The sequence below is a fragment of the Motacilla alba genome, chromosome 15 (assembly GCF_015832195.1).
Source record: "Motacilla alba alba isolate MOTALB_02 chromosome 15, Motacilla_alba_V1.0_pri, whole genome shotgun sequence".
In the NCBI taxonomy this organism is placed as follows: Eukaryota; Metazoa; Chordata; class Aves; order Passeriformes; family Motacillidae; genus Motacilla; species Motacilla alba.
This window is the reverse complement of record NC_052030.1, coordinates 10,205,441-10,217,832: the sequence shown is the minus strand read 5'-3', so window position 1 is coordinate 10,217,832 and position 12,392 is coordinate 10,205,441. Positions and strand designations below refer to the sequence as shown.

The 12,392-nt window shown below is 47.6% G+C and overlaps 1 protein-coding gene across 4 annotated transcripts in view; it reads right to left on the bottom strand.

Annotated features, from left to right (window-relative positions):
* The window catches only part of HECTD4 (HECT domain E3 ubiquitin protein ligase 4), a 66,068-nt gene that overhangs the window by 11,069 nt on the left and 42,607 nt on the right, over window positions 1–12,392 (bottom strand). For all 4 annotated transcript variants that reach the window (XM_038151928.1, XM_038151930.1, XM_038151927.1 and 1 more), the window contains exons 45-65: window positions 11,745–11,848; window positions 11,371–11,532; window positions 11,091–11,239; window positions 10,786–10,865; window positions 10,505–10,668; window positions 9,811–10,048; window positions 9,245–9,381; window positions 8,949–9,075; window positions 8,202–8,339; window positions 7,957–8,093; window positions 7,646–7,806; window positions 7,286–7,467; window positions 6,699–6,904; window positions 6,266–6,396; window positions 5,896–6,101; window positions 4,896–5,075; window positions 3,305–4,611; window positions 1,644–1,851; window positions 811–1,034; window positions 578–729; window positions 68–174 (exon numbers count right to left, since the gene is read on the bottom strand). In XM_038151928.1, coding sequence (XP_038007856.1) covers window positions 68–174; window positions 578–729; window positions 811–1,034; window positions 1,644–1,851; window positions 3,305–4,611; window positions 4,896–5,075; window positions 5,896–6,101; window positions 6,266–6,396; window positions 6,699–6,904; window positions 7,286–7,467; window positions 7,646–7,806; window positions 7,957–8,093; window positions 8,202–8,339; window positions 8,949–9,075; window positions 9,245–9,381; window positions 9,811–10,048; window positions 10,505–10,668; window positions 10,786–10,865; window positions 11,091–11,239; window positions 11,371–11,532; window positions 11,745–11,848 — 4,500 coding nt within the window. The remainder of the gene's footprint in view (window positions 1–67; window positions 175–577; window positions 730–810; window positions 1,035–1,643; window positions 1,852–3,304; window positions 4,612–4,895; window positions 5,076–5,895; window positions 6,102–6,265; window positions 6,397–6,698; window positions 6,905–7,285; window positions 7,468–7,645; window positions 7,807–7,956; window positions 8,094–8,201; window positions 8,340–8,948; window positions 9,076–9,244; window positions 9,382–9,810; window positions 10,049–10,504; window positions 10,669–10,785; window positions 10,866–11,090; window positions 11,240–11,370; window positions 11,533–11,744; window positions 11,849–12,392) is intronic.

Genomic DNA, 12,392 nt, shown 5'->3' with positions numbered 1-12,392 from the left:
CACATAAACATGTCAATAAAAATGTTTTTCTAGGATAAAAGTATAAAAAATTCTCTGCAGCTCTCACCTTCCTGTTTCTTAGTGGGAGACTTCTCAGGGTCCTTCTCCTCAGGTTTGCTCTTCTCAGGGGATTTGGGCTTTACAGTGGGTTTCTTCTCACTTAAGGCTGTTCGGCTGAGGGACAAAGTGAGTGTTAGGATCAAAAGATTTCTTTCATCTGTTCACCAAAGCCCAAAATTGTTTGGAAGGATCCTAAAGCCCATCCAGTCCCACTCCTGCCATGGGTTGCTCCAAACCCTGTCTGACCTGATGTGTGTTTTGGGGTAAGTGCATTGGGATAGAACACTGATGAACCCAATTCCAGTGTTCTAGAAATGGAACCAAACAACTCCACCCCAACCTCTGGAAAAAGAAACACTTTGCCAAACAACTTCCAGAAATCTGAGATGCTCTGACATTAACACCACGTGTTTCCCTGTTCCAATACACGGAAGCACAGAGGGATGGGGGATAAAAACCTGGATTTCTACAGCAAAATCCAATATTCCACAAGTGCCACAGGGCTGAGGACACCCACCTGACACTGTTGAGCATGGACTTCTCCTTGGTGGGGGGTTTGGTGACCGGGCGCTTGGTGCTCACCACCTTCACCGGGTGCTGCTCCTTGCCTGCCTTGTTGTACTTGCTCTTGTCAAATTTGGGCTTGGGAACTCCGTATTTCCTTAAAATCTTCCAAGACAAAAAGTGAATCATCACCCAGTGCTTTCAAGGGACACCAAAAGAGGCTGAGAACAGTTGGCAAAGCCCTACCTGGGTCAGCTGGTCCTCCAGCACCTTCTTGGGAGGGCGGACGTTGGTGAAGAAGACGTGGAGGAGGTTCCCGGGGGTTTGGGAATTGATCTGCTCCTTGCTGAGGTAAATGTCAGCCACCTTGATGGGCTTGGCTGGGGTCAGGCTCAGCATTTGTTCTGAATGGACACAGCTTTTAAAGATCTCTGTGAGAACTTCCCGAGCACCCGGGACCAGTTTTTCACCTAAATAGAAGAAAACCAACAATTTGGTACAACATACCATGAGAACTGGTTAGAATCTGAAATGTGAAAATAGATTTTGCATTCAGATAAAACATTCTGCTTTGACATGGAAAATCACTTTTGCAAGAGAAAAAAAAAAATCACTTCTTCAGTGGAAAGCCTGCTCTGTTTGCACCCCATTAAAGACAGAGGATTGGCCACATCCTGTAATTATTACTTGAGGGAGTAGTGGGGATGAAAAAAGCAGCTTATTTATCAGGCCAGGATAAAAATTATCTTGTGCAGACAGACACCAACACCTATCGACTGAACTAGCAGTCGAAAGTTATTTCAGTGGCTATTTTCTCAAAAGAAGTCCCTAAAGAATTAAATCAGTAGTTTTTGTGCTCATGAGGAGTGTTTATTTATTTATGATTTATTTGATTAGCTGGGTGGACAACTGAGCAATGCTCAGTTTGCAAATAGCCCCTGGAGGGATAAATCTTACTGTGGAATTTCTCCCTGGCTCGTTGTCACCCCTGATTTATTTTGAACCAAGGAGGGTCTGAGCCCTGTTCATCCCCCAAAATGCTGAACACAGGAGGGATTTGCCAATATCAAACCACCTACCTTTTATTGACTTATCATTGAAATAATCTTCTAGCGCTGGGCTCCCCTGGGTGTCAAACAAGCTCTGATTTACAGTGGAAACAGTTAAAATCTCTTCAGTTGACATCTCCATGAGCTCATCCTCCCCATCCAGGCTGGACAAGCCAATGAGGTCACTGCTGTTGAAGAGGCTGGCTCGGATTTTCTCTATTTTAGCTCTTGACCTTATCTGTACAAATAATGGAATTAGTTCATAGCGATTCTGAGAGAACAAATTCACTTCCATTCACAGGAATTTGGGGTTTAAGATTTCCCCCCTCTCCCCATCCAGATAATCATTATTGCTTCTCTTCTCTGCTGCAGCAATAATTTGATGCCAAAATTCAGGTTCAGCCTAGAACAGATCCTGACAGCACTGAAATCTTCATGCTGGGAGTTAACCAGGCACAGCTCTGACCCAGCTATCCCATTTCTCAGGCTGGAGACAGCCCCTGGGAACAGCAGGGAAGGAGCTGAAGGTGTCAGCCAGGTAAGCTGGCACCATCTGTAACTCTGCTGTCCCTGCCTCAATTCTCCACTCTGAAAAATCTCAATTAGCACAGGCCTTGAAGCCTCAGCTACACAGACTGGGAAGGGAACAGCAACTTCCTTTGATTCCTAGAATAACCACTACCAGAGCAGCTCCAGACTTGGAATAGTTTCCATGTGAACACTCTGGCAGCTTTCTCTCCACACTTAATGCTTTATTTCAATGCTGTCTTCGTGTCAATTAACAGCTCAAGAATAGGAACTGGCAGAGTTTTCATCTGAATAAGCTGATTTTCTTCTAAAAGATGAACTGATACAATCCCAGACTATACAAAAACGTCTCTCTCCATTCCCAGGCTATCAGGACTGGCTGTGCTTTTGGAAGCACCTGATAAATCTCCAGCAGGCAATCTGTGGAAGCAGCAGAGAGGAAGGTTCTTGTGCAGAGCTGAACACCTGGAGTGACCCAGCACTGATGGCAACCACCCACAATGCTTTCAAAAATTAATCTGGAACCAGACAGCAACAAAACTTATCATCTCTCCTAAAGTAGCTTCATAGAGAAATCCATAGGTGGTTCAAAATAGGTGAAAATGTACTGATTAAACATTAAATAATTGCCTTGTGGGTCAAACCAAAAGGGCCCCAATCTCTAAATTCATCTCGGCTGTGGCCAGAACAAATCTTAGATAAAGGCACATGAAAGAGGAAATTGATCTTTCCCCTGACATGTTCTCCCAGCCTCAGCAAAGCAGTTTAAATATTTCCTCAGTTGGAAAGCTGTGCTCCACAGCTACCAATCCTCCAGGAATTGAATCCCTTAAGAATTCATTGATAGCCTTGGCTTCAGCAGCACTGTGTGAAGACGAGCTCTACAAGCTGGAACACACAGGAGTTCTTCCCTACTTCCTTCTGCTCTCCACTTGCTGCTGAATCACTCCACCACTGGGTCCCCTCTGTCCTTTGGGAGACAGGGATTGCTCCCAAGACTGTGGAAGTGGAGAAGGGAATTCTGTGCTCCTCATCCGTCCTGTCCAAGCTGAGACCTCCCAGTCTCCCATGCTCTTAGACATACATCTAGCATAGAAAAAGCAGTTCCTAGAGTGAGATCCCATTCTCCCAAACCCCTGGCTCCAGAGACCCCTCTCCGTTACCTCCACCACAGCGAAGCCCTTGATGGGCCGCGCCAGCAGCGGCTGATTGTCCAGAGATGTCACCGTGTACATGGAGCCCACGTCCGACACCGACGCCGTCTCCACGTTGTCCAGGGGCTCCCCGAGGCTGCCCAGGCTGCCCAGGCTCCCGGTGCTGCAGTGGGAAAGATCCAAACTCTCCTGGCTGGACACCACGTGCGGCTGCTCCAGCAACCCGGGCGGGATGGGCAGCTCCAGCCCGGCCTGGAACTGGTCCACGGAGATGTCGCTGACGGTGCGGGAGATCCCCTGGGAGCTGCAGAGGGAAGCCTGGCTGGTGGAGGCCGAGGCGCTGACGCTCATGGCGGGGGTGACGCTGCTGGAGCTGCTGATGTCCAAGCTGTCGGCGCTGCTGGAAACCGTCGGCTTTTCCAGCTCCGTCCTGCACTCTCCTCCTTCCGCTTTGTCCTTGGTTTTCTTGGGATCCTCTTCCTGCAAAGGGATGTAGATCTCATCCTTGAAGACCCCTCCGTGGGCATTGCAGGCCTTCCTGATGGCGTTCCTGACGGTGCCCTCCTCCAGGTGCGTGGGGATGCCGGAGATGACGAGCAGGCGGCTGTGGGCTGTGGGTCCCACCAGGGCCTGGCAGGCGTCTGCCACGGCATCGTTGGTCACTCCCAGCCCCTGGGGGTCCTTCTTTGTCAGGTGCCTGAGGATTATCAGCAGGGTCAGAGCTCTGTGGAACCACAGCATGTCCTCAGGCTTGCTGCCCCCGATGCTGAGGAGCGCCGCGTCCGTCTCGGCCGCCCTGGATGAAGCCCTTTTCCCGGAAGATGAAGTTTTTTCTCGCTTCATTTTGACTTTTTTCCTCTTGGACAGCAAGCTCGGGCTCTGCGGTGTCTGCCCTGGGGAAGATGAGGACGAGGAGGAGGAGTCACTAAGATTTGGGGCACTGGTGGATGAGATCACATTGGCTGTCACGCTCATGTTGATAGGCAAGGTGACTTCTGCCACAGCCAGGCACACTTCCATCAGGGCATGGAAGTACGTGGAGAACCTTCCCTGGTCGGCCACTCCAACCCCAGAGCCACCACAGGCATTCCCAGACACCCAGTTCTGGGTTTCCTCATCGTAGAGCTTGTGCAGCTCTGACTGCAGGGCCATGAGCATGGCCAGGCAGGGGTTGAGCTGCAGGGCGATGGATGAGGACAATCCTGCTGGATTCTTCTTCTGCTCCAGATTGTGGATTTTGCGAAGCAGCTCGGCCAGGAGGTGAAAGATCAATTCCTTCACGCATGCTGCCATGTCAGTTGTCCAAAGGAAGTTGCCTGTGTGAGGAAGGCAAGGCATGGCAGTCAGCAGCGTTTCACTCTTAGAAAGTAACACTTAAAAAAGCACCACAAAAGCAAATTTCAACATCGTGGCAGCAATAAGAAAGACAGCAAGGTTATTCCAAGAACTGTAAACCAACAGGAAGTTTCTGGAGGTTGAACAAAATTTCATTATAGTGGAAGAGCTCAGAAAATTTCAACTGTAGTTTTTGTTTTGCAAACTCTCCACCTGAGCCAGCACATTATCAGTGCTCATTACTAAGGAAATACTCCATTCTCACCTAAAAATTCCACTACTTGCAAGAGAACTGAGGCAGGAATAGTATCCAGTTCATCTTCAGATTTTCCATCCCCATCTTCTAATTTCCAGGTTAAGAGCTGTTCAGTGAATGCCATTGCCAAGGGGAATTCCAGGGGAAGGGAATGCAAGACCAGTACAGCTCCAGGAGGAGGAGACACTCCTAAGCAAAAAAGTCCAAGAAAACCTTTATCATGATTCTGAGCATTGATAAAGTAAAAGTAGTAACATTTAGGATTTTTTCAAGGCTAAACTTCTGTTAAGTGAGAATTTTCTCTGCAGCACCTCGTAATAAACAAATAGGAATGTTTCCCTATATTGATAAGTTAAAATAATCTGTAATTAAAAATGTACAGAGAACATTTTATTCACATAAAGAAACAGAATAATTTTCAGCCTGAACATTTGTAAATATACAAACAGAGCTTCCTTCAAAATAATTTATTTCTGTCTGATGGGTACTGAAAACAACAGCAGCAGAAGAACTTTAGGATCTCCAAGGGGAAGTTTTAAGCACTGCACCCAGTCACCTTCACTGCTCTAAAGCCCACTGTCTCTCCCTCTGGGCAAGAGTAAAAATAAGATTAATGATTCTCCTTGCTGGAGTGACCTAAGGATTGCTACACTGTATTACCCGTGGATAAGAGGGTCCTACAATCACCTAAAACAGCAAAAAAAAAATTATTCTCCATCTGAAACGGCTCCTCAAACACCAAAACTGCAGAAATCAGTATTCTGAATAAAATATTTCAAACACACTGCTGGGTGAACTTCTGGAATATAGAAATCAGAATCACATGGTTGCCAATGGTTATAAAACCAGGCTTTTTTGGTTAAGAATGAATTCCTTGTACAAAAACCCTGCCCTATCTGCTGCTAGGACAGGCGACCACACAGGAGGGTGCTGCAGAAGCCGTGATGAAACTGCTCTCAGCTCTGAGAGCACACTGAAGGCTTTTCCCTCGTGCTGCGGCCGTGCTCACCCAGTTTGATGTGCACCCTGTCCGTGGGGGTGATGACAGCCGGGTACTGGTTGGTGGTGGGGGGCGGCGTGAGGCCGGTGTTGGTGGGGGAGGCGTCGCGGGGGTAGCACACGGCCTCGATCAGGTTCAGCTGCCCGTTCCTCTTCACCTTGTGCCCCAGCCCATAGACCAGCACCCGAGCCCAGGGCGCCTTGTACAGGGACGAGCTGGGGAAACAGCAGCACAGCTTGGTTAGGCTCAAACCAGCTGGGAAATATCCCAGCCAGCACTCAGAGTAAGTCCCGGAGAAGAGAAAACTGGAACAAAATAAATAACTCCATCCCCAGGGGGGCCAGGCTCAGACCCAGCCTCGCCCCTCTCCACGACTCACTCTTTTCGGAACCCAGACTGACTTTCCTTGCAGGACACAATCACAAAGGCAGCCCCAGGAAAATTCACATCCATGTTGACCTTGGATTCAGAAATTGGGAATTCTTCAGCAGGAAATTGTTCCGGTGCTGCCTGTAACGGGACAATTCATCATGAGAGATCCCAAACAGCAGCAAACCTCCTCCCTCTTCTTTATTTAGAGTGCTCTACAGCCAATGCATTTAATTAATTGCAAATTATGACACAGTGGGAGGCCACTTCATTTTAATTCAATCCAGAGCATTGCTACTGCTTCTGTTTTCAGTGTGCCCCCTACAAGCAGGATAACAGAGCCCATCCAGAGAAACAATTCCCAGTGAGGGACAGCATCATGGAAATTACAACCACAGAGAACAAGGGCTCCTGAGAAGGGAACCCAAGAGGGAGTATTTTACCTGCAGAAAGGAGCAGATCTGTTTGGTGAGGTCCAACAGACTCTCCTCTCCCTGATGCAGCGTCCGAGTGATGGCCACAGTGAGCCACTCCCTGATGGCCTGGGAATTGCCCTGGTAGAAAAGGTCTGTGGCAGCACAGGTCTGGGAATGGATGCAGTGCTGCAGGGACTGGGCCAGGAGAATGGAGCTTGAGCTGATGGTTCCATCTGCAATGACAAGGAAAACAGCTCACATTCGAAGATCACTCCAAATGTTTATTTAGCCTGGGAAACAGAAGCTGTGAAACACCTGGAATATTCTAAACCTCAGTTTTCAAGTGGAAAACTCCTTGCCTGAAAGTCAGCAGGGGAAAGGACCCACCCAGGCCCAGATTTGTGGCTGGGATGGCCTCTCCATGCCAGCTGTGCCCCTCACCAGCCTCAGCCCAGCCCCTGGTGAGGGCAAACACGGAGCTGTGGGATCACCCCAGCTCATTCTTAAATACCATCATTATTAACCAGCTAATAAAGAAATACCAAATCCAATAATTTTTTGTCCCCGGAAAAATACTGTACCAAAGAAGAGCTGGGACAAAACCAAGTGTTTACCAGGAAGAGGTGGTGCAAGAAGCTGGTTGGAGAGCAGCTGCAGGTGCTCCAGGGTGATATCCCGGATGGCAGGAATGTGGAACAGCCGGGTGAACATGTGGGGAGATTTGGGAGCAAAAATATTGAGCAGAGCCATGCGACAGTAGAGCTTGGCCAGGGCAGCTTCACTCCTCAACAGCTCCCTAGGGAACACAAACATTAATTCTAGTAATTCCTTAATATTAAATCATGAAAATAAGATTTCAGAAGTTTGTACTGCTTAGAACAAAGCTGTAGCAGGTAACTGAACTACAGGAAATGCCCTTCAGCTGATTCAAGTTCAGGTAATAAAGTGCCTTGTAACTACAGCTCTTTTTTCACCTGTGAATTTGGATGTTGGTATTATCCAGGGTGACCAATCCATTGGTTGCAGTCCTCCTGTACCCTGCAGGTGGCCTTTCCAACATGTCAATGGGATACCAGTACCTCACCAGGACCCCCTCACTCCGCAGATAGGTCTCCACTTGGACCAGCTCGTTCACCTGCAACACCAAACCCAGCACTGTCGCTAACACAACAATTAAACCACATTAATCCTTCCAAGAGAGCCCCAATCCAGCATGCTGAGCAGTTTTTGCTCCCCACTGTGTGATGCTGATCATTAAAAGTCCTCCCAGACTGCCTTCACTCACCGAGTCCACATCCAGGACAACCCCATGAAGACCAAATGTCTTCAGCATGCCCCGAATGGCAAATTTGGGCAGAGCTGTTCCTACAGCACTGCTGGTGACGTTGTTGCTGTCAGGAGAGCGAGTCACCACGGTGAGACCTGGCAGAAAGGGACACCACTTTGAAGGTGCTTTCCTCAGGTGATGATTAGATCCCAAAAACCCCTGAGCTTTTCTTTACCCTTCAGGATCCATTGTGCTGCTCTTACCTTTCCGTACTTTATCAATTGTGAATTTGTTTGCTTCATCTTTGATATCCTCGATGGTGGGAAGGTAGAGATCCCTCGGGATGCCTCCATTTTCCTCGTACAGGAATTCCACAGTTTGCCTTGCTATATCAACCATTCCTGAAAGACAGGAGGGAGTGCAAGTTATTTCCCTCAGCCACTTGAGTAAGTTCTTATTCTCATTAATATCCCAAGCAGGTGAGTTTTCTAAGTACTTAAATACTCTCTCAGTCAGGCTGAAGGAGGGAAATTGGGAGTTTTCCTGAGGAAGCTTTTCCTGAGCTTCTCATGGGGGCTCAGAATATCTGCCTTGCTCTGATTGTGACTTTCCTACAAACACATTGTCTTGCCAGAGCTGAATTCTACAAAACCCCCAAACCTCCCCTTATTATTACTTAAACCTAAAAAGTTTTGCCTTGATAGTCACAGAAAACGCACAGATATAGTTTCTTCCCACACTATTATTCCAGAATGTTTCTGTATCCCCATCACAAAGAATTCTGTCACTATTTCTGAAACCATTTTCTCTATTCAAATAGCCAAACACAATAAAAGTGTTAAAGAAAAAGCATGAGCACAAACCAAATTCTAAGCACTGGAGGGAAATAGCAAGTGATTTTTTTTTAAGTTTTCCAGCTCTAAATACAGTAAAATATGAAAGAAACACAGCTGCTCTCTCAGACTTCCTGCACATGACAGAAAACAACATGCATGGAAATAAATACATACCTAACTGTAAAGCTCCTTTAATCTGATCCAGCCCAGACTTCCTCTCAGCCTCATTACGGAATCTTCTTCTAATTGTAGGGAAAACCTTGGTTTCCCAGGCTTTGACCAAGAGGGCATAGTGATCCTCCTACAAAGACAGAAGTGTTTTAGAACACCAAGAAGTGATAAGTTATCAGCAGTTATATTTTTGTAAGGGAAGCAGGAAGAACTCTGGCATGGCTAAATTTCAAAATCTACATGACAAGATCTGATTTTAGGCTGTAAGCTAGAGGAGGAGAGTTTGCCACATTCCTCACCCTGGGAATATCATCGTCATCATCATCATCACTTTCATCATCTGCAATAGGAGGGGGATGAGGATCAGGGCCTGAGGTGATGAAGTTCTCATAGCTCAGCTCCATTTTATAGTGGCAGGATGTGTCACTGTCATACTCTGCAAGACACAGACAGAAATAATGAGATGCTAATGCATGCAAAGACATCCCATGAAATTGGAGATATACAGCATCCCATGCTCTCCAGTCAGGGGGTGGGAATGCAATTCCTTTTGACACAGCATAACCAATTGGCTGATCCAATCCACCATGACATCCTATTGTATCCCAAGCCCTAACGAGATCATTTCTCATTGAGGCTGCGTTAATTACGAATAATTTGTGTATTCACACAGAGGAAGACCAAAGAAGATGGCTTTAATTGCCTTGTCTAAAATCAGATAAACACAACTTTGACTTGTGGCACTGCCCCACCTAAACAAGCACTACCTAAGGCCTAAAGACTGCAGCCAGGCCGGGCTTAAATCCTATTTCCTTGCTTGGCATTTCTGCTGGGAGGGCTTTGAAAGGAGTGAATGTCACTTTACGTTGCTGAGCCGTGGCGACGGCGGCGATCCTGCAGGGGGGCCCGTGGGTGCCGGGGTCGGAGGCGATGCTGGTGCCAGCGTCATTGTCACTGTCAGAGGCCATGGCAAAGGGCAGGGCCTCGAAGTTGGCACTGATCTCCTCGGCCAGGTCCAGGCACAGGTCGGCGGCGTTGCGGTGAGCCTGGCCCTCGGCGTAGGCGAACGGCCGCGAGCCGAAGTTCGCCCGCACCTTGGTGTTCTGCAAAAGGATGCAGGGAAGCTCTCAGATCCTGCTCTGAGCCCTCACTCTGCCCCAGGCAGGAGCTGATCACACCTCCCTGCCACCAGGATCCTCAGCTGGCACTCTGGGAAAGCTTCAAGCTGCCAAAGACACACTTTGAACTTGCCCTGCTTTCCAGCTTCAAGCCGGGTGCTTTGAAGCAAGGCCACTGCTGGCCAGGAATGCCAAGAGAGGAGCTCCTGGCATGGCACAAGGCATCCTGCCAGCCCAGCTGCACACTGCTGTGCCAAGGGGCAGGGAAAACCAAAATAATGGCACAACACATGCACCCGGGAGGCCTAATGAATACCTCAACCTACCCAGGAAAGTAAAAACTATCAATTTGCTTTTCTACAGAGCAGGTTCAATATTTCATATCACGTTTTTAGTATTTCTGAGAGTGTATTAAGTGACACATTTCTGTTACACACTTGCCTTTTTCTGAATGTGCACAACTGGCCACATTCCACCAGACACATCCTCTAGGTAGGGCACAAGTCTCTGCCCACAATAGGTAAAATAAACTCTGCCCTTTGCTGGCTGCCCTGGAGGAGGGGGAGTTCCTTCTGTTCTTTCCCATCCAATTCCTGCTACATCACCTGGAGAAAAACACAATCACAAAAAGGATTTAATCAGTTTTTTCATCCAGCATTTCCCTGACATTTAGAGAATTTTCTGATGGAGCAGATAAGGATTTTAGCCATGCTTTCACATACCAGGGGAAAGAGTCACATCCAGTCTGACACTCTTCCACTGCAGCAGGCTGGAGCCATTGTAATGCACTGCTCGCCCATTGCTGAGGGGAATAAAGACACAGTGAGCCAGAGCACTGAGCCAGAGCAGGACCACCACCCCCCAAAGCTGTGATACTCAAAAGGCAACTCAACCCTCCTGATTTTGCAAAGATATTCCAGTCTAGTTCAGCATTCAATTTAAAAGTATGTATTGCCCACTCCAGCCTCCTCCCCACTCTGCTGACCAACGTACTGAACGTGCTTTTTCACGTGCACCTCCAACCTACTTGTGAAAGAGGCAGGTGCCCACTGGGTTTGTCCAAGCCCCATCCCTTTTTTCAGCCTCTGTGGCAAATCCAAAGGAAACTATTGGCCCAGTGTCATCATCTGTGTCTCCATAGGAAACCACTTCAATTTCCCAGTAGAATGACGGTGCCTAGAAATAAAAATAATAACATTTTTAAAAGTTATTTACAAAACAGCTTAAAGAAGCAATTTTCTTGCTTTTCCTTTTCATGCCCTGCTGGATATTCAATGACAAAGTGCTGAAGAGCTGTGAGGTCTCACCTGCACTGGCACTGGGGAGGTGGCATAGATAAAGGTGCCCCGAGGAAGTCCCCCACCTGCACTGGGGTCAGCCAGGAAGGTCACAGCAGTGAGGTGTGAGGAGAACATGCAGGCTCTCACTGGGGGGAACACCCTGGACGGGCTCCACGTGATTTCTTTGGGCTGCAGACACAACAGAGCAGTTTATTGTACCAATCACAATTCAAGCCACCCACTAAAATACAACCAGTTTATGAGGGGCACATTTAATACAACACCAACAAATCCCATCCCAATAGAGAATTTCACATGAAATATTTCAAGAGTGCCCCCAGTTTGGGCAGCAGCAGGGGGTTCTCCCAGGGCAGAGGGCTCAGCACTGTGCCTGTGCTCACCTGTCTCCTGTCTGCTTGCAGGGGAGGAGGAGGGGGCCGAGCACAGTCCCGGTACAGCATCCGTAACCTCTCACACTGCATCTCCACAACCACCAGCCTCTCCCCTGCAACAACAACCCACACCAGGCATCAGCCTCCAGCTGCTTCCTTGAGTCCAACAGTGCAATCTTAATGCAGAAATAAATATGGTTTTTGCATATGGAGGAGGTTTGATCAGCCTCGCTCAGCTAAACAACGGAATTAGGGGAAAATTTAACATACGTAAATATTTTCTCATGTTTAATTTATAGCTGGTTTGTAAAGACATTTATGTTAATTAAGATGTAAAGCTCATTTTAGTGAACAAATTTATGGCCCAGCAAAGGCAGGAAAGGAAAAAAAATTATGTCTACTGTCACAAAAATCAGTTCTTGCCCTTTGACACCTAAATCTCTTGGCTCCCACCCTTCACTTCAGCCACTTTTTCTCTGGCATGTTCCTAAAAACTCACCCCTGAACTAAGATTTCTGCTGGGCCCAGTGCTTATCCTTAAACCAGGAAAGCCCAAGGATCAGGAATATAACAAAGCATTGCAAAAACCAGCAAAAAAGTCATAAAAAGAAAACATACAAATGATAATGTCAAGGAATACAGAGTAGGATATGATGG